At 48.1% G+C, this 25,113-nt stretch overlaps 1 protein-coding gene across 3 annotated transcripts in view; it reads right to left on the minus strand.

Annotated features, from left to right (window-relative positions):
• Positions 1–25,113, minus strand: part of OBSL1 (obscurin like cytoskeletal adaptor 1) — a 1,294,044-nt gene that overhangs the window by 230,910 nt on the left and 1,038,021 nt on the right. For all 3 annotated transcript variants that reach the window (XM_069616948.1, XM_069616946.1, XM_069616947.1), the window contains 2 exons: positions 20,707–20,976; positions 15,743–16,009 (listed from right to left, as the gene is read on the minus strand). In XM_069616948.1, the coding sequence (XP_069473049.1) occupies positions 15,743–16,009; positions 20,707–20,976 (537 nt within the window). The remainder of the gene's footprint in view (positions 1–15,742; positions 16,010–20,706; positions 20,977–25,113) is intronic.

The raw sequence follows: 25,113 nt of genomic DNA on the forward strand, positions 1-25,113 counted from the left end.
TGTGTGAAGTATTTTGCTACATATACTAAGGATGGTGCTGTTTTGTCAGTAAGGTCTGTCTAGATTGTGTTGCAACTCTATTTTATTTTATTTATTTGTAAAGCGCCAAAAGCCCACAAGCGCCAGTGTGCTACATATACACAAAGGACTTAGAAATATGAGACAACACACAAACGTTCAGAAAACTGAGTAAACAGATGTCAATCAGATGGTGATCAGTCAAACAAATATGTTTTTAGACGTTTCCGGAACGCTAAGTCGCATGTTTCCAATCGGAGTGCCAGACATAATGTATTCCAAGCTTGAGCTTTAAGGACAGGAAAACAGCGTTCAAGCCCTCTGGCTTTGTTGGATCTGGGAACAGTAAGCAGTGGAACAAAGTTGCCTGAGGAGTACATAATGTTTAATTTGATCATTTAGGTAAGAAGGAGCATTTCCGTGGACGCATCTATGAGCCAGAGAAAGGGCCTTGAATTGTATTTTTGCCGGCACGGTTAGCCAGTTTCTTCCTATCTAGAGAAACATGCTCTCTCTTAGGAATATCATAGATGATACGAACTGCTTCATTTTGAAGTGTTTGGAGTCTCCGTATAAAGCTGTTACTCGCACCAACGAGAATGACATTACAGTAGTCAAGGCGAGGCCTAATAATTGCCCTAACCAGAATTACATGATTTTTAAGACAAAAGTGATTTGGCATGTCTTAACACCTTCAGATGGCACTGCAAACTTACAACTACTCCGTCAATATGAGCATCGGAGCGGGGCGTGGCCAGCACGCATGAAGTGAAGACTGAACTCCACGAAGCTCCTGCCCATGATCCTGAAACGTGAACTATCGCGGCCGAAATAATGCAGCTCTGATGCTGAAACTCAGCTGAGCCATAGACGAACCACTTCTGGGGCATCGACGAAAATACCGGAGAAAATCGGAGCGGGCAACGTCGAAAACGAAGCGCCCTGAGACTCCCCCCTATGACGTCCAAGATGGCGGCCTGACCAAGGGACCCACAACGCTACGGCCTGTCGGGAGCGTAGGATTGAAGGGCGGACTGCGGCCACAACCACACTCCTCCACCGAGCGCAGGAGGCGAGTGATCGTCGGGCCCCTGCTGCACCGCCCCGCGGAGGGAGAAAGCGGAGAATCTCGCGGCGACCAGAGAACGGAGAGAGGCGGCGGGCGGTAGGACCCTCGGGGATCCTGCGCCTCCGATCCCTGTCCCCGCCGGCCCGCCGGCGCGAGCACACACAGAAGCGACGCATCTGGGTATCGGTGAGGGTCCCAGCCGGAAACCCACGGATCCCCCAGCCCGGGACAAGGCCCGGATTGGAAAGGGCAACCGCATCCCCGACCAGCATACCAGAAGTAAGTGCCTACCCTTACGAGCGGGCACACGGTCCCACACCATCACCCACCGGCGGGGGCCATCGCCCACCCCACCAATTGCACTGTGCGCCAACACCCAATGCATTGCGGATAACGTTGGGGGGGAGACCCAAGAAGACGGGGACACAACAGAGGTCGCACCTCGGACCTGCCCCACACCACCAACTCCCGGGGAGGGCTGTCGTCCACCCAGCTACCCGAACTGTGAGGCCACAGACAATCCGCTGTGGATCGCGCCGGGAGGGCGCCACGGGCGGACGGTGACACGGTTGTAGCAGGACCGCGGATCCACCTAACCACCCCTCACGGCCAACGGGGAGAGCACGAACACCAAACTAAGGTGTGACCCAGCACTGAAACGATCCCCGGAGGAGAGATCCCTACAACTCATTGGGGCTACTAACCTAAAACCGACACTGGCAAAACCAGAACCATCAGGCGGTGTAATGCCTCCTCCCAAAGGCAGATCAAAAAGTATAACGATGGACTCATTCACCACTTCCAAACCAAAACAGCAGATACCACACGCAGAGAACAACATGGCAGAGGCACCACCACCGGCGGCGGACCCCCGTGACTCACAGATCCTTCAGGCAATCGCAGCACTGAGAACAACGGTGGAGGACATGAGGGGGGAAATAATATCAGACCTCCAATTGATAAGGCAAGATGCCCGAAACCTAGCTGAAAGAGTCACCGCCACAGAAGTCACCACACGTGAGACCTCAGAGGCGACGCAGGGGCTACAAGCGAAAGTCAAAGCGCTAGAAACAACGGTGGCAAGACTAGAAGCAAGATCCGAGGAAGCAGAAGGCCGGGCCCGACGGAACAACGTTCGAATCTTGGGAATCCCAGAGGGCATGGAGGGCTCAGACCCCACAGAATTCATAGAATCGCTGTTGCTACAGGAAATTGGGGCAGGCAACCTCACCCAGGGGTTCTCTGTGGAACGTGCCCACAGATCTCTCCAGAAACGGCCACCCCCAGGGTCCTACCCGAGACCTATGATTGCAAAAATCCTGAATTTCAGAGACCGAGAGACCATACTGAGGTTCTCCAGAGAAGGGGGAGAGATCAAAAGAAACGATGCATTAATAGTCATGTACCCTGACTACACGCCGGTGGTGCAGCGGGCAAGAAATTCCTTCGTACCTATAAAGGCCAGACTACGCAAACTGAATCTTAAATACATGTTGCTGTACCCAGCAAGACTTAAAATAATACACAAAGGGAAGGCGATCTTCTTGGAGACCCCAATCGCAGCAAACCTATGGCTCGAACACAATAACCTAGCGGAAGACACTGAAGAGCAGGCGAAAAGCAGCAAATGATGATCCCGCAAGAATCCAATGCAAATGAAACCGAACGCAAAGATCGAACCCAAACCCGCATCAAGGAAACAACAAGATTGGGCAGGAAACAGGAGCCCCACTCACAAGACAGCTGCTGAACCCCCCCGACCGACAAGGTGTAGTCAACGCAGCTACACACTGCCCGAACCCGAAGACCTGGAGAGGTATGGAAGGCTTGGGAGCCCCCGAGCGTTGTGAGTTTGAAACAACTGCTGGGGGCAGTTTCTTCTTGTTGATTTGTAGTGTTAATCCATTCCCTGGAATGGTAGTTGAAATAGTTGGTAGGTCTCCAAATGAAAAAGCACAACTGGAGGGCCGGTGGGCTGGGACGGCGGCTGAGAGGGGCGGGAACCCACGAGCAAGCAATGACCTTGAGGTCCTAGATGAGATTGCAAACATTTCAGGGAGAAGCAAGACCCTCCCGTGTCTTCAACATAACCTAGATGGCAACGCACATTAGGATACTAACCTGGAACGTGAGGGGCCTGGGCACTTACCTTCGTAGGAACAGAATCAAATCCTACCTACGCAGGAAAAAAGTAGACATAGCCCTGATACAAGAGACACACTGCAACACGGAAACAAACGCTAAGCTTAATGAGCACTGGGGGGGACAGGGCTTTGGAGCACCCTACTCTAAATACGCCAGAGGGGTTTACACTTGGATCAACCCACGGACACCAATCCACCTGCATAAAACGGAAACGGACCCAGAGGGCAGATACCTCATAATATGGGGCACCCTCGAGCACAGAGAGATCTGCATAGTTAACTCATACTTCCCCAATAACAACATCCCCAACCACCTGAAAACATTAGGTTCCAAGATGGTGCAGTACAGGGAGGGCTTCTTTTTATGGGGAGGTGACTTTAACTGTGTCCATGACTCAGTACTGGACAGATCCTGGTCCCCACAGAAGGGTCCCTCCGCAGCCACTCTATCCCTAGTCACCTTATTAAAGGAACTAGATCTGACCGACACGTGGAGGGAATTACACCCAACCGAAAGGGCCTACTCATACTATTCATCACCCCACAAACTCCACACCAGGCTCGATTACTTCTTCATAAGCAAAGAACACCTACCCCAAGTAAGAGATACGCAATACCTAGGGAGGACTATCTCCGATCACTCCCCTCTTCTGCTAGACTGGCAACACAACAGCCCCAGACCACCCATCCCCATGTGGAGAATGCCCACCGAGGCCTTAATAGATCCAGCCTTCAGGGAGGAACTACATGAAGTTATAGAGAACTACATAACGGAAAACTCAGGTAGTGTCGAACATGCCAGCACACTATGGGACGCCCTTAAAGTAGTCACGAGAGGGGAAGTTATAGCGAAAGCCGGAGGAATCAGGAGAACCTTAAAGACCGCACTTGAACAGAAAGAATGCGAGATATTAAAACTTGAATCCACCCCAGTGGATACCCCCGGGAGGGAAAATAACCTTAGAACTCTTAGGGAGGATTGCTCAGGGGCATGGGACAGATTAGCCAAATTTGATTTCATAAGAAGAACAAACAGAACACACTCAGAAGCTGACAAACCTGGCCGGTTACTAGCCTGGCTTTGTAAAAGAGAGCACCCTAAACACATAACCACGATACTACAGGATGAACATGGTGTAGAGCATAGAACCCAACAGGGCATCAATGATACCTTTAAAGCTTACTATGCCAGACTGTACTCACATACAGAAAAAGTCCCGCAAGAACAAATACTGGACACCTTAGAAGAAATAGGACTACCCAGACTATCGCCAACACCTTCCGACACCCTAGACTCTGACATCACACAAGAGGACATAACAGAAGCCATTCGTTCCCTGGCCACATGTAAAACCCCGGGGACCGATGGGCTCCCCCCTGAGTTCTATAAAGCATTTGAACCTTCCCTGACCCCCCTACTACACCAGGTCTTTTTAGAAGCCTACGAAGAAGGCATCCTACCAGACAGCATGAGAGAAACCCTGGTGATACCAATGCTCAAGCCTGATAAACCTCCCGATAAATGCGACTCCTACCGACCGCTCGCTATGCTAAATTATGACGTTAAAATATTGACGAAGATCCTAGCAAACCGACTCTCTAAAGTGATTGGAGACGTCATACACATAGACCAGAATGGCTTCATACCAGGCCGAAGCACGTCCCTGAACTTGCGAAGGCTTCAACATATCATAGCCCAAACCAACACATGTGATGAACAACTAGCACTACTATCTCTGGATGCCATTAAAGCGTTTGACTCCATATACTGGGAGTGGCTTATAGCGGTTTTGGAGGGATTCGGAATTGGCCAAAGGTTCATCAAATGGGTTAAGATCCTATATAACAACCCGAGGGCTAGGCTTAAATCCGGGAAATACGTGTCGGAAGCCTGGGACATCCAAAGGGGCACTAGGCAGGGCTGCCCACTCTCTCCCATGCTTTACGTTCTGGGATTGGAACCCATAGCAATCTATCTTAGAAAGCAGTTCTTCGATGCAGGGATTAGACTGGCAGGAATAGACCACATCATCTCAATATATGCCGACGATGTCCTGATATACGTAAATAACCCCCATAAGAATGTCCCGACAATATTGGATGTTCTTGACAATTATGCCAAATACTCTGGCATTAAATTCAGCAAAACCAAATCCTGCTTGTTCCCACTAGCGGGATTGAAAAATAGAAGTACTGATGAACTTCCCAAGGTGGGCGTTGAGTGGCGGACGACGGCTTTCCGTTACCTTGGGATCCTGGTAATGCACACCCCGGAGCTGATGCATGAGCACAATACGAAGGCTGCGGTACCCATACTTCGGAAATCCATAAAATTCTGGGCAAAGCTCCCATTGTCTATACTAGGAAGGGCCTCAATAGCTAAAATGATCATTCTCCCCAGATTCCTATACGGATTTCAAAATGTGCACTTCTACATCACAAAACCCTTCTTCCAACTCCTTGACGCAATAATCAAGGAATTCCTGTGGGGAAATGGCAGACACCGGGTGGCCTTATCCACGCTGGTCCTGCCGTACGAGCAGGGCGGAATTCAACTACCAAGCTTAGAAAAATACTACCTGGCGGCCCAACTGAGCCATGTATTCAAATGGCTAGCAGACGATGTCACTTCCGAGTCCCCCCTGCTGCAAGCGCTGATAAAGCCGCTTCGGCTGAAAGAACTGATCTGGGCCCCCAAAAACCTTATGTGCAGACCACCATTCCTGGCAGACCTGGGTAAGAAAATATGGCACAGAGCCATGATGATCCAGCATCTGAAACAACCATACTTCCAAGAAGTGCCGATACTGTCTGGCCTGAACGAAACAGACGTTAGCCTGAACAACATCAGATCGTGGGAAAGGAAGGGGCTATACACTTGGGGCGACCTCTACATGGACGGCACGTTTAGAGAATTTACCGAAATACGGGAGAGGGAAGATATCCACGCCGGACAATTCCTGTGGTACCAAAAGCTCCGGAACATAGCCCGATCGAGATGGGCCACCTGGCCTGAAGAACCGGAGGCTGATCCCTTCTTGACATTGATGTACAACCTGAACGATGGTGGGAAGGTGGTATCACAGATATACAGTATTTTGCGCAACATCTCCAACCCTCGAAGCGAAGCAATGAGGATCCGTTGGCAAACGGACATGGGACAGGAAATGTCTGACAGCGAATGGCTCAGGGCATTGTCATTCCCGAAGGAGGTGTCAAGGAACCAGAGATTCCGATTAATACAAATCAATGTACTGTACCGCACCTACCTGACCCCGAGTAAAATAGCAAAGTTTAATAAGACCAATCAAGCACAATGTAACTGGTGCGGGACGGAAGGAGCAGATCTGATCCATATGCTATGGAACTGTGTTAAGACACAAACTCTCTGGGCAAAGGTAAAGCAGACCTGTGAAGCAGCTGAAGTTACAAGATACAAATGGACCCCAGCAGAATGCCTCCTGGGCAGTTACCCCAGGCTAGCTAAACTTAAACACGCTGTGAAATTGATGGACCTGCTATGTATAACAGCCAAAAGGACTATCGCCATGGCATGGAAAAAACCTGCAGGTCCGAGTTGCAAAGCTTGGCGCATCGAACTGGAAAGGTGGGCAAACGCTGAAACCAGAGCCTGGGAAGACAGCATAGCCAGATCCACTGAAGAATCAAGCATGGCACTGGAGGCATGGAAAGACACTATGTCTAAAATACTTCGATCCCCCGATGATAAACCCCCTTGAACAATGAACCCGAATAACTTATTGACCCACTAGAATGGACAAATACCGGAATACGGCCCCCCGTCAACCAGGACATCTCAGGAAAGATTCCCGATGACCCCCCAAAGCCGGGTCGACCGCCCACCACCCCCTCCAGAGACAGACTAACCTCCAGCTATCCCCCATAAGGAGACAGTTAATGTTATTTTGTTGTATAAATGTTGTTGACCGTTTTTGAATATAATGGCATGTTAACTGCAAGTAAGTCAGTCAACCTGAGTTAAGGACCTGACTAATGAAAATGTACAATGCATATAACCACAAATGCCAATAAATAAATTTTTAAAATAAAAAAATATGAGCATCGGAGCTAAGGGAGGCATCCATGCACACACCATCTTTATATTATTGTTATCGATGGTCATGTGTGAGTATTCAGAACCTAACTTGACTCAATCATTAGGTCAGACTTGGCTGGATTCAAACACATCCAATTACAGGACATCCACCCCTTCACGGGTACATAGATGTTATTAAGCCAGGCTGAATCAGACCCGTAATCTCCATTCAACTCCATAAGGAGTTGAGTGTCATCCGTATAATTAGTGAAGTGGATGACCTGGGTAGTAAGAAGGTTACAGAGAGGCCTGATTTACAGATTAAACAATGTTGGGGACAAACAGGCTCCCTGAGGGACACCACCATGTATGTGCTCAGTTTTTGAGGTAGCGTCAGCCCAGCACACCTAACTTGGATTTTAAAGGGGCCACTCTATCCGGAAAGCAGTTTAATGGAGCATTGTAAACAGTCACCAGACCATAAGGAGAATCGAATCCCTAAGTATGGACCATGACCTGGATGAGGCATTGTTCTAATTCCTCCAGATTGATCCTTTTTAAATTCCTACTGACTGATATATTTAGTGAGATGTGTACTTTCTGTAGTTTGCTAGGGAGACTAAGGAGTGATCGGACTAGGGACAGGCTCTAGTATTAGTGATTTCTATGGACATATTTCTAGAGACAACCCAATCTAAAATGTTACCTCCTGAGTGGGTTGGCTCTGTGTTAAGGATTGTGAAGTCCATGCTTTTAAGGAGTTTTTCTAACTCACGGGAGTCCTTGTTGCCAGGGTTCCCCAGCCAGCGATTTAAGTCCCCTAGTAAAATGGTGGAACAATTTGGTTTATTGAGAGAGGCCAGTAGGTGTAACAAGTCCTCATTAAATCCTGGCATAGTCTCAGGTGGACGGTAGATCAAAATCACATGAATGCAACCATTTTCATTAGGAAGAAACTTTAAAAGGATGGTGTCACAGACGGCACAATCAATGGAGCATTCAAAGAAGTGCAGGTTAGATTTTACCAGGGTAGCGACACCACCACCCATTCCATGTACACGAGTTATCCCAAAGAAATTAAAGCCTGAGGGAGAGGCAATGCTTATTTTAGGGCTGCAGGAGTCCTTCAGCCATGTTTCCATAACACACATTAGCAATGACATTTTAGTAGCAACAGGTTCTGAAGAATTAGCTATAAGCCTAGTTTGTTGTTGGTCTTTTATGTCAACATAATAGAGTCACCAGACTGCAGTATAGAGGGAGGGGTCCCAATGTTTTGGCTTGCTTTTTTATGAAGATTTGGTTGAGGATAAACTGTTTGGACATCGATTAATGGTTCAGAAAATTGTGGAGAATCTAAACAAGCTGTACGGGCAGGCGCGCTGCAGGGGTAGAAAGGGACAGCATATATGGAGCATCCACAATCAGTCCTGGAGCTATTACTGTGTTGAGCTCCTCCTGAAACCATCTCTAGCATAAGTCTCTCACACTCATCATCATCTTCTTAAATCGAAAAAGATGGCTATAGGGATCTCATCAGCCTGCTTCCCACTGGGGTGCACGAGTGGGGGCCCGATGTCTTGACCGGTTCAGGCTTGCTTGGGCGCCGGCATCCTGCCCTTCAGGCGACGGCAACGCTGTCCTCCGCTACTGTAGGCCTGGGAGGGGCCTCTATAGGCTTCTTGCGTGGAGGACCGGAAAGACTGTCTGTAAGACGTGGAGAAACCTTTTGATGACCTGCTCGATTTTCCCCTAGAGGAGAGGGAAGAAAATGAAGGGTGCTGCTGGAGGGTGCAGAGGGAATGGGCTGTCTCTGTATCGATCTTAATGGCCGGGAGAGACTTGTCAACCGCCTTCCCAAACAGATTCTCCCTGTCGAAGGGCATGTCCAGTACCTTTGCCTGGACCTCCTGACGGGAGTTAGTGGCCTTCATCCATCCCTGTCGACGAAGGCAGACCCCGTTACCCAACTGACGGAACCCTGTGCTGGCGATGTCCACTGCCACTGTGATTGCATGGTCCGATGCCACTTCTCTTTCCTGGAAGAGGGCGAGGGCTTACATCTTCTTATTCTTATCCAGAATCAGTCCTACCACAATTCCCCGTCGTACCTGGCTAGGGTTTCCAGGGCGTTGGCCGCCTTGATTGTGGATGGCGCTGTGTAAATCACTTTCTTCCCCATGGCGTCCATCCTTTTCCCCTTGCTGTCCGGAGGGCTTGACGATGATGAAGACGGGTTACCCGATCGTTTTCTCGCAGCAGACCACACCACCGATTCCGGTGATGGCTGCGACCTCAGGCACTTGGGAGCAGAGTCTGGCACCCTATACTTCTTCTCTAGCCTGTCCCGTTTGGCTGGAGTTGTGCAAGGGTTCTTCATGAGGGCCAGGCCCTCTTCACAAATATCGTGCAGAAAGGGTACCACCATGATCGTCTTCCTTTCGGCCTGTCGTCTTTGATACAAGAAGGCCTCCTTCTTTGTTTCCTACGGTATCAGCTGGAAGAGCTTGGATGCCCTGGAGTGGAAGAATCCCACCTCGTCCAGTGGGGAATCCCTATGATGAACATCCAAATGTGGCGATTCATTGTCCGCTGGGACAAAGTCTTCATCCTCATCCGTAGTCGTGTCTGTATCCGTCCCTCTACCCGTATCGGGGTCCGCTGGGGGAGTTGTGGCCCGACGTGGTGGAGGAGGTTGATATGGGGCATCAAATGACACTTCCTCTTTTTCATCAGTGGTTGATTGGGGACCTGGGGCTCTGCAGTTACCGGTGCCGGGGGCCATCCTCTTCTGTATCTCTGACACCAAGGTGTGGAGAGTCAGAATGTCCAAGGAAATATCCCTCAGCTGAGAAGGCAGAGAAGGAAAACTAGGCCCTGCGCGGTCGTCACTGATGCCGTCGTCATCCTTGTGGACCGTATACATAGACACTAAATCCTCGTCGTCCATGGACGAAACCTCCATAATTTGAGCGGCGACCTGAGAGGACTGTTTCGGGGCCTCCTCGCCCCACCCCTATTTATCCCCCCTGACGGGCCTTAACTGGGACCTGGGCTGGTGTCTTAATCCCTTCTGGGGTGCCTGCAGCCTTCGCCAAGGCTTCTGTAGCAGTGTCATGCCATGGTGGCAGGGACACTTTCTGCTCCGTGGGAGCCACCCACGTAGATCAGCGCCCACAGCTGCCGTGGTAGTGGTAGCCATCAACGAAGTAGCAGACAAAGACTTTGACTGTGCCGGTTGAGCCTGCTTAGGCTTCGTGGCCTTCTTCTCCTCCAACCTTATCTTTTCGGATCTCTCCTGTAGCTTTGCCGGGGTGGATGACTTCCTCTTCTAAGAGGAGCTTGATGGTAGGGTGGCCATGGAGGCAGACAGTGATGTTGATCGCGTCATATCCAACTTGGGCCCCGCATCAGCAGCGAACCCATTGGATTTGGACTTGCAGATCTTGGCCTTATCATGGACCCCCACGGATGGGGCACCCTCAAAGGACTTAGAAGACTGCTCCTCGAACCAGCCGGTCATGGATAAGGCATGACCATGCTCAGAGCCCAGTCAGAGGCCTTGGTCGAGTTAAGACATGCCGCCAGCCTACTGTGCCTGTCTTTCGCTGTCTTCTTAGAAGAAACTTGGCATATCTCGCACTCTACCTCCTTAGGGTCCGGGTGTAGGCAGTAGAGGCATTGTAGGGGCTTGTCTTCCACATACACATTCTGTAGCCCGCATTTGGTGCAGCGCCTGAAGAGGAATCTTCCCTCCTCCTTTTCTTCCAACATGGTCGGAGGGCATGATGTAGGCCCAAGATGGCCTTCTAGAATCTTCGATGAATCTTCGCTCTTGAGGGATGTTGAACTTCACTGACAACGGATCCCCGTTGCCAGAAGATGAAGAAAAGAGTAGACAGGCTCCTTGGAACAATAATTGAACTTTTCTCATAGAAAAACTAGAAACAATGTACAAATAGCTCGGAGAGCAAACTAGAGGACTCCCAACACTGAAACGTGCAGTAAGAATTTGAAGATGGCTGCCAGAGACGGGGCTTAGGGAGAGCACTGTCATTGGAAAACGGAAGGACATAACTCGACAGAAAACGTGGTCAGAACATGTTAAAACATTTTATTTAAAAAACAACATATCAAAAATAAAACATGGGGACATCTAGCCAGCAAGGCTAGAAAGACTGAGGAACACAAAAACCAACAGCCATAGTGGGTGGCAGAGCTGAAATGCTTATACAATAACAACTGATGTTAGGCAAATTGATAGTGGTGTTAGTACCAATGTTAATAGCAATTCATTGTAGATATCGAAATGGCGATTCACTGTGGGTGACAACACGTAATGTGTTTCTAGCTAGGCAGGGAGAACGGTATCTAGCATCAGTTCATTAGGCAGTTAAACCCTCCAAGCTGTCATCTGGACACGCTGGCTCAAGGTGGTATGTTGAAATAATTTGCCCGTTGTGGACATTATCTCCCGACAAATACTACCGACAAATATCAATAATAGAGATTTTAAAACTGACCACTCGAAGGTCTCGTGTCTATTTACCTTGTAGATAAAAGCTGATTACTCAAGTGAGAAGCATTTCCTTAAAGCCCAATGTATTTTGTATTGGGATCAACGTTTAAAACTGAATGCTTTTTGGAGCGTCTAAAATGCAGAATTGCTTTTGTTAAACGTATGCACCTCTAAAAAGAATCATGGACTCATGCCAGCAGAGAATTACACAGGGTATATTGTAGTAGCCCGACTATTGCATAGTGTGCTTGATATCCTTATCAAGCACATTTGCGCCCACTGCAGACTAGTAATAATTGATGTTTGTGAAAAAACAAAACTAATGCAGGGAACCTATCCCATTCTTAGTAATTAATACAGTCCCTTATCTTTTAATGCATAAATAGACCCAATGCATAAGGTGATAGGGAAAGGATGTTTTAACATTGTAAATTGTACTGGGTGTATCTCCTGCCCAACATTCAGGGAGACTGAAAACTACACACAGGCATATTAAAAGATGTGCATGCATGTAGATTAGTGCACTCATGTTCAGTGAAAGTCAGACACACACACACGCGTGCATTGAAAGCTGCACATACATATTCTGAGAAGACCACACACATATGTTTTCAGGGCAGCGTGCAAGTATCTGTGAGAGTATTGATTTTGAGTCCAAACCTCTGCAAGCTAAATCAAACTGGCCATTGTCTACATTGAAATGACCTGCATATAGCCAAGTTCAATGTACAAGTGAATAAATGTATATGTGTAAATAATTTCTCAGATAACATACTTGTTTTGATACTGGAGAAAAATCAAGTGGCTTTGAATTTATTGTAGACCAGTAAATAAATGTGTTGGCCGAAAAGTGGCAACGTTATCATGAACATGTGCTGGGCTGTCTAGATACAAGCAAACCTAGAAGGAGTGTAATAATATGCATAGTAGATTTAAGGGTATAAAATATATAAAGAAAATGTATTGGAAGTGATCACTTGTGTGAAGACGAGCAGTAAAATTCATAAAGGCAGATAACATTTGTTTAATTGATTAAGAATATATGAGTCCATAACATTGTGGTTAATTCTATGGGGTAAAGCCGGAGACCACCTTAGTTGAAGTTACTTTATTCTTTTAAATACATTTGGTGTTTTGAGAAATACACTGTATGTTTCTTGCCCAGAATTGTGGGGTGGAACTGTGTACAGGGGGCATGAAATTAGCCATGCCACATTAATAGGACTCTGGAATTTAAACATGTCAATATAAATATATTTCTACATAGCTGTACCAGGAGTATCCTATGTCAAAATCTCTCACCCTCTCTCTCTGCAGTCCCCTTTTCCCTGTCTCCTTTGAGCTTGCTCTCTCTCTCTCCCTCTCTCTCATTCTCACTCTGTGCCACTCTCTGCCTCACTGTGTATTGGTCTCACTGTGGGTGGGAGTTGCATTGCTAGCGTGTCCTCTCAATTTTTCTCTCTCTGTTGGCGCAGTCTGTCTTTCTTTGTCAATGTGATCCGGACCTCTCTACCTCTTCCCCTGTTAGTGTGGTTGTGGGTTCTGTTCTATTAGTCTCTCTCTCTCTCTCTCTCTCTCTCTCTGTGTCAGTGCAGTATGGTACATGTGCGCTCTGTCAGTACAATCTGGTTTTCACTCTCCCTATTCCCTCTCTCTCAATAGCTCTCTCCCTCACTCTGTCCCTTTCCCTCTTTATATGTATCTCTATCTCTCTCTTTCCCTCTCTCTCTCTCTCTCTCTCTCTCTCTCTATCTATATATGCACATACCTCTCCCTTTTGCTACCTCTGTTTGAAGTTTATAACTGCAAAATGGCAGCCTGGTACACTACCAGTGTTCTCTTTTGAAATGCCCAAACGTGCAAAGGCAAGGGTTTAATTAGCACCAGTGAGGTCGCCTCTTTACATAAATCAAACAGCATTTTGGAAACATAAGAATAACCACATATCTGTCTATGTGACAAATATGTCTGTGATAAATTAGATTAATGATTGTCTCCCTATGTACAAAATGTGCACTGTGCTTGGTACAGATTTAATTTCACAACACATACTCCACAAGCAACGTGTATATAACCATGAAGCATATGTAATCATTTGGACACCCTCAGCAGTTGGATGGGATGTTACAATGGCCATAACATCTGTCACTACATTGGGGTCTGAGGGCCATCCTCCTTCTTGGCACCAGAGATGTTTCCTCTGCATAAAACTGGGATGCGGAAATCTGGGTTTCGCAACCTCGCTGAATTTTAGACGAGGAGGTGAGGGGCTGTGAAGGGAAGTCTGGTCTCAGGATAAAGACATCTATGCATATGGGTCTGTGTGTAAGTCCACATCGTACAGACATCCTAGAGAGTTAGATAGACGGATGACTTTGCCAGATCAATTATGGCCAAGGCATTCCACCCATAGTGTTTCTTGAACACTGCAATGAATATGGGGCATAGAATGCCCAGGAATTGACACACTTGTATTCTCAGGCATTAGATCATTACACTTGTATTCTCAGGCATTAGATCCTTAATATATTTTAAAAAGTAATTGGCAGGATTCGGGGTGTACATTTTGTTGTCTTTGCTCATTAATGATTTACCTCTAAACCAGCTTAATAGTCCAAGATCTTTCCCTGCACAAGCTCCTCCACCCATTATTTTATCAGTATTGATGTCTGGAATTGGTCATGAGGTTCAAACAGAGAAGCACAGAACACACTGGAAAGGGGTTCAATTAATGAGGGACTAGGGCATTGTTGATGCCATTTCAGAAGTAAGTGCTGAGAGTGCCTCCTTCTGGTAGATGGACGCTGCATGGGTGGAGAAGACTGTGCAACTGTTCATGGCCTCTGTCTGTATGAATAAAAAAAGGGGTTGTTTGCATGCAAATGATTTGTTTTAGCTTTAAGCCCGGGAGATACCATTTTCTTCGAAGATGTAGGAAATGGGTGAGAGATTGGAAGCATGCCCCTGTGATGAGTAGAAGGGTGTGCATGTGTGCTGAGTCTGTATGGGAGGGGCTAACATATTTCTCCTCTGGGTGAGCCACAGGGAGAATTGGCTGACCTTTGTATAGGCGAAGCCCCTCAGCAATATGTCTGGAAACACCAATACTTGGCTCGCATTTGTAGTGAGGCCTGACCTCATAGAGGGAGAGAGAGTCTGGATTCTTGCATATTGAAGCAATGGGACTTTTTACTTTTGAGTTCTTAAAGTGTTCTTACATATTATTGTGGCTGAACTCTTCACCAAGTCGTCATTCACAGTATACAGACCCATATCTCTAGTATGGTCCAGTGATATCTTGATGTTTCATGCACTATACAATCACACTCATGCACACTGTCCCAACAACCCATGCAGGAGTTTCTGCCCATTGGAACACCTTTTATGCTGGGATGGTACTATAAAGCACATTTTTTGTATGACTGTATTTTATTGGCCCTTGTCTTCCCCCTCAATATTTCACAGCCTCAATTCTGAGCTCAGGCTGCTCTTTATAAATCTCCTTAACAATAGGTTGCAACCTTCTAATCTAATCTGCATGGTCTCCTAAAGTTTCAGATACATTTCTATGATACAGTTAAAGGACAGCTGAATGAAGCTGCACGTGACCTGTGTTATCACCAAGCATCTTATCAACCTATGTAGAGGCATGAGGATCATGGCACTATCTTCATCCTTTCCTTCACCCTTCTTTTGATTGGCTGCCTGGTTCCCTCTGAGATTTTTGCATGTGTTCAAGTGATATCAATAATAACGGTACTTACCTTTCTGGTAGAGTTTGGCCTGTGCCTTGTGAAGTATTGACAATACTTACCAACAGCACAGACTGATCTGGCAATGTGACGGCACTTACTGTTCCCACACTGCTAGGGATTGCTGTACCTAACTTTCACAAGTGTTTCCCCTGGTTGTCCCCATTTGATGGAGCTACTTACCTTCTACAGATAGTTTGGCCTGGGTCTTGTCATGTAAGCTCTCACAGCGGTAGCTGCCACAGTCGGAGAAGCGGACACCGTGGATTGTCAAAGTGTGTCTCCGTCCTGACTCCTCCAGGGTGTACTTGGGACCAGGCTGTATCACCACACCGTGCTTCATCCACTGCACTTCAGCAGTGTCCGTGCTGACCTCCACCTCCAGGGTCACATCCTCCATCTCCTCCACTGACACGTTTTGCAACTTCTTCAGAAACAACACTTGGGCCTCTGTGGGATTCAGAACCAAGTGTGTCAGTACACAGAGGTAATGCATTATATGCCAAGCAAATACAAAGCAATGAGAGCAGAACTAAGGTCATGTCACTGAGCAGCAGCTGGAGCAGTGAATAGGGACACTGCACAGGTCAGTGACTGATGGGGTCAGAACAAAGTGACAAAACAAAGTGCAGAACATATGCACCAGCAAACACAAAAAAAAGTACTGGCCAAAATGCTACCATACAAAGAACCAATGCATAAAGCAAGCTATATATAAAAAACAACCCAGTACAAGTCCTTCCAGAACAACCCAAGCCCTATAAACAAAGAGAAACGTATCACAAATAATTAACGACTGTGGATGAAACGACGTCGTACCAACAAAATAATGCCTTACGTAACCTCCAACATGCAAGCGTATATCCAGTTTTCCAAGCTGCACTGACACAGGGTGGAAAGATGGCAATGAATGGGCATAGTGCCCAGAAGGTAGGCTCAATTGACTGATTGGAAGCGTGTGCAGTTCTCCAACTGTGAATGTGGCAGCAGACTTGCATTGGATCACATTGAATAACAGCACTCCTGATGGGGGAACCGGGTAAGCCGAGAGTGGGACTTCCCTTGGGAGGGTTTGTATAGGAGACCACTAACCCCTAGTCCAGAGACTCATGTTTTGATATTGGTGGAATAATAATACCCTTTTATACAGCTGCCTTACAATTTCGGATTCACCCTCATTTCCTTTTGGTTTCATTGCAAACGTTGGACACTGAGACCTGCTCAGGCAAATCGGATTATGTGAGGTGATGTTGTCCACACTTTGAATGGACATGAGCTGGTGGAACAGCAGAGAAAGTATGAGTCTACTGTCTACTTTTCATGTGGCTACGCTTCCCTTCTGCCCAGAGACAGGTTTGCCATTGACAGGAACTGGCACAAGTGGCACAGCTCCAGAGCTGGCAGACACGGAGCTACTCATCATTAGCTTGGCTGGGAACCAGAGTCAAGGGCAACGGACGAGGGGGCAGAGGGGGGACGCCTGCGGCCGGGCCCTAGTGCAGTCAGTGGACGGTGTCCTAACAGACAGGTTTGAGAAAGAGAACTGACTGAGCGATGGCGAGCAGGATGATTGTTGGAACTGAGACAGGAGCAAGACTAATCATTGAGTTGGGTAAGAGTCTCCCTGGGCGAAGACCATGGGGCAGGAGAAAAGCACTGAAAGCGAAACCGGATGGAGAGGATCACTGAAAAGCTGAATTTGAATACAAGGAATTACTATTTTTGTTATTATATATTTTTATAGCACAAGCCCAGCTCGGTAGCAATGAACAGGCCATAGAGAAAAACATTGCCACAGCTAATGTCACCTGCAATAGTCTAGAACAAAAGACTTCTGACGCCAGGATCTACTTGATGTCCTGCAGGGCACTTTGTCACATTGCATTGCGTGCTGGGACTTGTCTTTCAAGTTCATAGCGCCTCGAGACATTTTATATCAGGGGAACTATTACTGGAACTTGTGGTACAGGTTCCTAGAGTACAACTAGAAAGCGATGCCCAGGCAACGTGTGCATGATGGAAGTGGGATACAAAATTCTAAGAGAACATTGAGATAGAGGCCAAACAACTGTTGCATGCTGGCACTTGGAGTAACGTTTCCAAGAGTATTTGAGAGTAACAGAAGACATTTGAGCTATTCCTCAGGGATACTTAGTAATGTCCTAAAAAAGGCCTGTGACATGTCCACTTCTTCACAATTGAATACGTTCTCTCTGTAAAGCCTAACTATCACAAAAAGCAGGTTTATCAATTTCAAAAAGTTATTTTATTCAATGCCTGAAGTATATGAGGTGTGGTGTGCAATCTTTTTCTACTCGATAGGTGTTTTGTGCCTCCATGACCTACATCAAGGCTGTAAGACTAATTATTAATTGAGCGACTGCTGAATATCAAATTAGGAAAGTAATTTTTGATAGATTTATTTATTGGACATTTGTAAGGTGCCTATACAACAAATGGTGTTTCAGGGCACCACACGACAAAAAATGGGGTGGGAAGACAAGGGAAAATGATAACAATGCATGTGTGGGCCCGGGGACAACACTTTCTTTAACCTTATCTCACTAAATACTCTCCCCTCTAGACCACTATGCTCCTCTGGCTCCAACTCACTGTGTGTAAAGCGTTTCGCTACACAGAGGGCAGGTGGTCGCTCGCTTTCCTCTGCTGGCTCCCTCCTATGGAACAGCCTCCACCCTTCCTCGCCTTTAGCAGGATCTTCTTAAGTTCTGGAAGCTCCTTAAGACTCTCCTCTTTACCTCCTCCTTCCCTTCTTCTCTCCCCCGATAATCCCACAGTTGCTGCGATTGGTGTTCTGGGCTCTCATTTATCCTCGGGGCCCTGACCTCCCCACCCAATTGGCCCAGCTTCTGTATATCCTTTGCACATGCACGTAACACCTTCTGCCCTGGAGACTCGCACTTAAACCCCTTGTGGCTCCAGGCCGTGTTTCACTTAACACCCCAAGCAGTTCATCTGTGGCTCACCCATGAGCTCAGACTCCCCTGCACTTACCCCCATGCTCTCTTCCTTGCTGCACTTGCACGTTCTGAATACTCACAAGGCATAGTAGGTACGTCCTCTTTTTCCTTTTTACCCCTCTGCTCTGAAATATTGTGTTTTTATGTATTGCAATGTACCTCCCACCCACGCTCGCTCAATTGCCCTGTGGGCGCTTTGAAACAATATTGTCTTGTTGTATAAGCACCTAACAAGCAAACAATAAATAAACAAATAAACAATAATGGTACTACTAGGCCTTGTGACACTCGGATCATGCAAGTGCAGTAACAAGAAGTGCGAGGGATCATGGGGGAGGGAGTGCCGGTCTACGCGAAATGCGAAGTGCAAGGGTGGAAGGGGAAGTGCAGGGCAAGAGGGGAGAGTGCAAGTGACAGGGAGTAGGAGGGGGGAAGAGGGCAAATGCTAAGGGGAGGCCAGGAGGGCAAGTGCCAGGGATTGCATGGTGTGCAGGGTGTGAGGGTCCCCATGCTAAGTGCAAGGAGGTGGGTGGACTGGGCAGGGGGCCTGGTGCCCTGTACAACTCAGAGGGAACCAGGCAGCCAGTCGCTGCGGCAGACAAGGGTGTTAGCAGGGAAGGGGGAGGGGGAGAAGGAAGGAAGAAGAGAAAAGGAGGGTCTTGAGGAGCTTCGGAAACTTAAGAAGATCCGACCCAAGCCTGCAAAGGGCAGGGAGACTATTCCAGTGGGATGCTCTTGCGGAGGAGCGAGATGTACCCCCCCACTCTCTGCTTAGAGAAGTTGAAGCTAGATAACCGGAGGGTTCTAGCAGGGAGGAATTTAGGGAGAAAGAATTGGATGTAGAGTTGGATCTAGCGGGGTCCCAGGCCCCAGAAGGCCTTGTGGATGATGTAGAGGGTCTTGAATTTGATCCTTGCAGCCACTGGGAACCAGTGAAGAGATTTTAGGGCTGGAGAGATGTGGTCCCTGGGCTTGAGGCCAAGGATAAATCCTGCAATCCTATTCTGGATTAGTTATAGGGAGCAAAGGGAAGCTAAAGGGAGATTGAGGAATAAGCTGTTCCCCCAGCCTAGGGGGAACCAGAGCTCCGCAGACATGGAGTTTCTGGGGGAAGGTGAGGAAATGGAGAATACCTCTGAGGATTTGGAGCTGATAGTGGGCCTTCTTGGAAAGGTCCGCAATGTGAGGAGAGAAGGAGAGAGAGGAGTCAAAGAAGACACCAAGGTTTTTTGCTTCACAAGAGGGTGAGGGGAGGGGACCCATAGAGGGTGGCCGGAGGGTAGGAGGGAGCAGGGTTCCCAATGAGAAGGCTTTCAGTCTTACTGGCATTAAGGCATAGTTCATTGGCAGTACACCATGCCTGAATGGCAGTCAGGCAGTCAGTAAGGAGAGAGGAGGAAGAGGAGAGGCAGTGAAGGGAAGCATAACACTGGAAGTGTGGAGAGAAGGAAGAGATCAGGTAGGCAAGAGGGGCAAGGCAGATGTTGAATTGCTGCTGCAAGAGTATAGAGCCTTGAGGGATTCTGCAAGTGGAGAGTGTGATAGGGGAAAGAAAAGGGCCCAGTTGAACCTGGGAAGGTCAGTCGGAGAGGAATGAGGTCAAGCAGTCCAGTACCAGACCCATGATTCCAACAGTGTCACAGAGACGACTTGTCAGGATGCCATAATTGACCGCGTCGAAGGCAGAGGAAAGATCCAGGAATATAAGTACGGATGGGGAGTTGGAGTCAAGATTTGAGAGCAAGTCATCATCATGGGTGTTCAGTAGAGCAGTTTCCGTGCCTCTGACTGCTCTGAAGAATTTTATGAAGCAGACTTTCTTAATTTGTACATTTATTGAAAAATATATCTAATTGAAATTGATGCACAAAAGACAGACTAGCGTGTCATTTACAGGGTTTCCAAAATTCTCGTTTGCCATTTTGTATCCTCTTCGTCAACAATCCAGGAGCAACTCTATGCGCTTTCATTTCAGTTGGCCCGAGGTTATAGAGGACATATCCCACATGTTTTGCTTATTGCAAGAAACACAACATAGCAAGTCATATTTGTTACAAGCAGCCAGTATATCTGTCAGAGCAGGCCATGAAACAGGAACAAGGTCCCCTCTTTTCCTCACAAGCATGCATGAACCTAAGCCAGATGATGACCCGATACCTCACTCACCTTGCACGTTCAATCTGGCCTTGGCCAAGAGACCTTCAGCATCTAACGAAACGATGGTAGCATCGCTGATTCGGCACTGTCGGATGGTAAGGGAGTGGCACAGCCCATTCCTGGTCACCTCTATCCTGTTATTGGAGGGTAGCGGAACGCCGTCGAGCTGCCAGGTTACAGCGACATCTTCTGGCGACACGACACACTTGAAGGTGGCATCGTCTCCTTCCAAAACAGTGACACTTCGCAACTCACTGATAATCTCCACCTCTCTGGGGACTGAAGAGAGAGACAGTGAGCAGGAGAAAAGGCTTTAAGTAGAGTGGTGAAGAGAGGTTAGGGAGGGGAAAGTTGATGGCGTAGAGAGGGCAGGAGGTGTAAAAGGTGTGAAGGAAGGAGATGGCAGTGGAGAGAGACGGACAGAGTGTATTGAGGCAGGGGAGAAGGATGAAGAGAAGAAAGAGACAGGTGAGAGAAAAGAGATTAAAAGACAAGTCACTGAACACAGAAGAAAGAGTGAAAGAAGAAACAAAGAGAGAAATAGATATTTAATGAAAAGGAAAGTGACAGAACAGTGGGAGAGGGAATACAGAAAAAAGAGCGGGAGAACGTTGCAGTGAACAGGAAAGGGAGCGAGATGGAAAAGGACATGTGAAGGGATGGACTTTTTAAAAGGTATAGAGGCATTAGAAAATCTGAGGGTATAGGAGAGGTTCACTGTTTTAGAGGAGCAGTGGAGGCGAAGTATGAGAGATTTACTGGAAATAAGAGTGTGAGAGATGCAGGGGAGGTAAAGAGTGCAAAGGTACGGGGGTCGAGGCTGTGAAGGGCACATCTAAGGAACAAGTGTTTCTTTGATGGACAGTGCAATTAGTGCCGTGGTGTAAGGGAGGGACAGAGTCTTAGAGTTACTGCGGAGGTAGTGGGCATGAGAGGGGTGTACGAGCTGTAGTTTATGAGAGGGGTACAGTAGGTCGAAAGTGTGGGAGGTGAAATGGAAGTAGGTATATGGAGAGTGTGAGAGGTATTGGAGGTTCAAGAGAGGCATCAAGTGTGAGAGGTTCAGAGAAGGTGAGATCATGAGAGGAACACAAGGGCACAGACCGCCCACAAGGACTCTACTACTATCAATGCTTCCTGTTATCATTCTGTTTTAATTGTTCGTTTAAAGTTGTTCTTTGCAGTGTTTCTGGATTTATTCCACATTCATTTTAAATGCTATATGAATTGATGGTCATGTGTTTTGCAGAATCCATGTTCAAACTCCTATTTTTCACACATGCCCTTTTCATACATTCTATTGTTGGTCTACCTGCACTTTTCACATACCTTTATTATTTTTATTGGTGAGGTATATAGTGCTTCCATCACACTTAAGTCTCCACATGAACTTCTCACACACTCAAAGTTTTTTTCACATTCTCTTTCACACATTCAAAGTTTCCTTCGCATTCTCTGTCACACACTCAAAGGTGTCTTCACATTCTCTTTCACACACTCATGTTTTTCAGTTGCATCTTCAGCGCGGAGATGTAGCCCTGACGAGCCAGTCGTCAAGTTATGGGTGGACGTGAAGGCCCTGCGCTCTGAGGAGGGCAGCCACAGTATTCATGAGTCTGGTAAAGACCCTGTGGGCCGAGTTGAGGCCAAAAGGAAGGACCTTGTATTGGAAATGGTAGCCCATGATCCTGAACCGGAGGAAAGAACAATGGGGCTGCGAAATTGGGACGTGTATATACGCGTCCTTCAGATCCTGGGAGCACATCCAGTCTCCCTTGCACAATGTCTCCGCTATAAAAGCTGGCGTAACCATCTTACATTTTTGTAGGGGTAAGGAGAGGTTGAGGGTGGAAAAGGTACAGCACAACTCTCAGGCCCGCTTGGTTCTTCTTCTGAATGGCGAAAATCCTGGAGTAAAAGCCCAAGCCCCACTGCCTGGCTGTCTACGAGCGACCGGATCTCTGCCAGAAGAGTTGCTGTCCCAATTTGAGGGAGCGTAGGGGAGAAGGGAGGAGAGGCTTGGATGGGTAGGCGGTACCCCGTGGATACTATGTAGATGATCCAGGGGTCCGTGAAATTCTGGCGCCAGTAATGTGCATGGAGAGCAAGCCTGCCCCCCACTGGAGACACGTGGACCCGAACGGGCATGTCATGCCTTCTTTCCCTCTGAGACTGTCACGGAAGAGGGGGACTGGAAAAAGCCCTTACTGCCCTCCCTTTTATTGCTTGCGCCGGTTCAGAGAAGGTGAGCTGTCCGACTGCCTGGATCTCCGTTCCTGGAAGCCGCGGAACCCTCCATATGTACGCCCCCTGTTGGAGCGCTGCTGTGACTGGATGTACGACTTGGGCGTGGTCTTTATCAAGATGGATAAAGACTTGGCCGTTTGTGAGCTGTTTTTCTTCTTGTCCAGCTCTTCGTCTGTGGTGGAGTGGAAGAGGTGCCCCCCCAGAACAGTCATCTAATATGCATTCCTGGATGCCTGGGTTGAATTTTGTTGCGCGGCGTCAGACTGTCCTTCTCATGTACGTGGCGATACAGATGGCACGGACAGAGGTCTCAATATGGGCCATTGTGGATTCCATGAGGTCCTGCGCCACCAGCTTGGCCTCAGCCAGTACCGCCTTAAAACGTGATTGGCTCTGCGTTCTGGGAGGAAGTCTGCAATTTCCCGCCATAACCTTTGGTTAGTGGCCGCCAGCATGGCATCAAGGTTGCTTGACGAAGATGTAAGGACGCGTTGGAATACAGCTTCTTCCCGTACGCCTCGAAGATCTTCTCCTCCTTGCCTAGTAGCGTCGCTGCTGTGGAGGTTGATGACGACTGAGGCTTGGAGTATAGTGATGCCGCAGCGATCACTGAGGAGTGTGGCTGAGGATGGGTCAATAGCAAGACCGAATCCCCCTCCATCTGCCTGTACTTGGGGTCAAGGCATCGATTGACCGGCTGGACCGAGTGGGGCTTGAGCCAACCCTTCTTGGCCAGGGAGACTACATCGGTTTGCAGTGGAATCCCCGTTTTGGCAGAGGGGTATTGCGTGATGACTTCAGCCAGACCCCCCTCTGCCAGCTGCTCAACCTCGGGTTGGGGTAGGCCGAGGTACTATGCCAGCCCTGCAAGACTTTTGTGGAAGGCCCTAGCTGAGGATGGTGTGTCAGGATCCTAATCCTCCTTCATATCCTGTGGATCAGGTGGATCCTGTGGAGGTGGAGGAGTAGCTGGAGCCGGAGGCAGGGGTAGCTACGTTTAGGCGCCCCCTCTGATGTATTGCTGGTACTGGGGCATAGCCCCTCGGCCATAGTGCCGGTAAAGGGCGGAGCTCCTCAGATGATAATCCGGTACAAGAACCTTCCGGTCCCTCAACACTGCCACTGGAGGATCCAAGGATCCCTCGGCCCGAAGGCCGGTAGCTGCAGCAGCCTCGGTGCACGTGCTGGTACAAGGACCTGAATGGTCCCTCCCGCGCGGGAGAATCCTTGGGAAGGAGTCCTCTTTGCGGGGTGCGATGGAAAATAGCAGCCCTACCTTGGACCTGGCTCAGTGTTTCACGAAGTTCTTGAGGTCCTCTGGAGGTGACTTCTGGAAGTACACCCTCCACCTGGCTAGTCTGTTCGTCAGCGATTTCGATGACAGCGAGCCACACGCTGTACAAGCTTGCCAACCATGGTCTGGGCCAAGGCAACGTAGGCAGAGGGCGTGGGGGTCTGAAGTTGGGATGAGCCCGTTGCAGGATGGACACCTGCTGAACCCTGTGGAAGTCGAAATGCGCTGGGAAGGAGCGTGACACCTGAGGACCAAGTACCTGAATGATAAAAAGACAAAAAAAGACAAAGAAGTATCCACGCATGGAATTACATGGCCGGAGCCAAACTCAGGAGCTCTGGTGATTTATGCCCGTTCCAGTCGCAGCGGAAAAGGGGGCTGAGGTGTGACGCCGGAGTCAGGGCAGCGCATGCTCCCAGTGCCGCGCCCCTGCGTGCCTCTAAATTTAAAGGGGAAGAAGGTTTTTTCTGGTGAAAAAGGTTCTGTCTCCCGTCCCTTGGAAGGGATGCCCATACAGTATGGAGGAAAGGGGACAGGACGTAAGAGTATGTTATACATCTCACCCAATTATTGTGGCTGCACTGCAACTTTGTGTTTTCTAGTGACTGTATAGTATAGTTGTGGTCGGTGTTGGCTGGAAGATTGGGGTGTGGATTGTAGTAGTTGAGTGTGAAGAATTTTAAGGGTTTCGGGTGTGGCATTTATCAGTATTAGTCTGCCACAGGACCTCTTATCTGTCCTTAGGTTAGGTATAATATTCCTGTTTTGTTTGTTTATTTTATTTCTAGCGCGCCTTCGCCAAGGCGCTTTACAATATTTAATGAGTTGGCAAATACAACGAAATTATGACAATTAATACCAGACAAGAAAGAAAA

The sequence above is a fragment of the Ambystoma mexicanum genome, chromosome 9 (assembly GCF_040938575.1).
Source record: "Ambystoma mexicanum isolate Mex_15411 chromosome 9, UKY_AmexF1_1, whole genome shotgun sequence".
In the NCBI taxonomy this organism is placed as follows: domain Eukaryota; kingdom Metazoa; phylum Chordata; class Amphibia; order Caudata; family Ambystomatidae; genus Ambystoma; species Ambystoma mexicanum.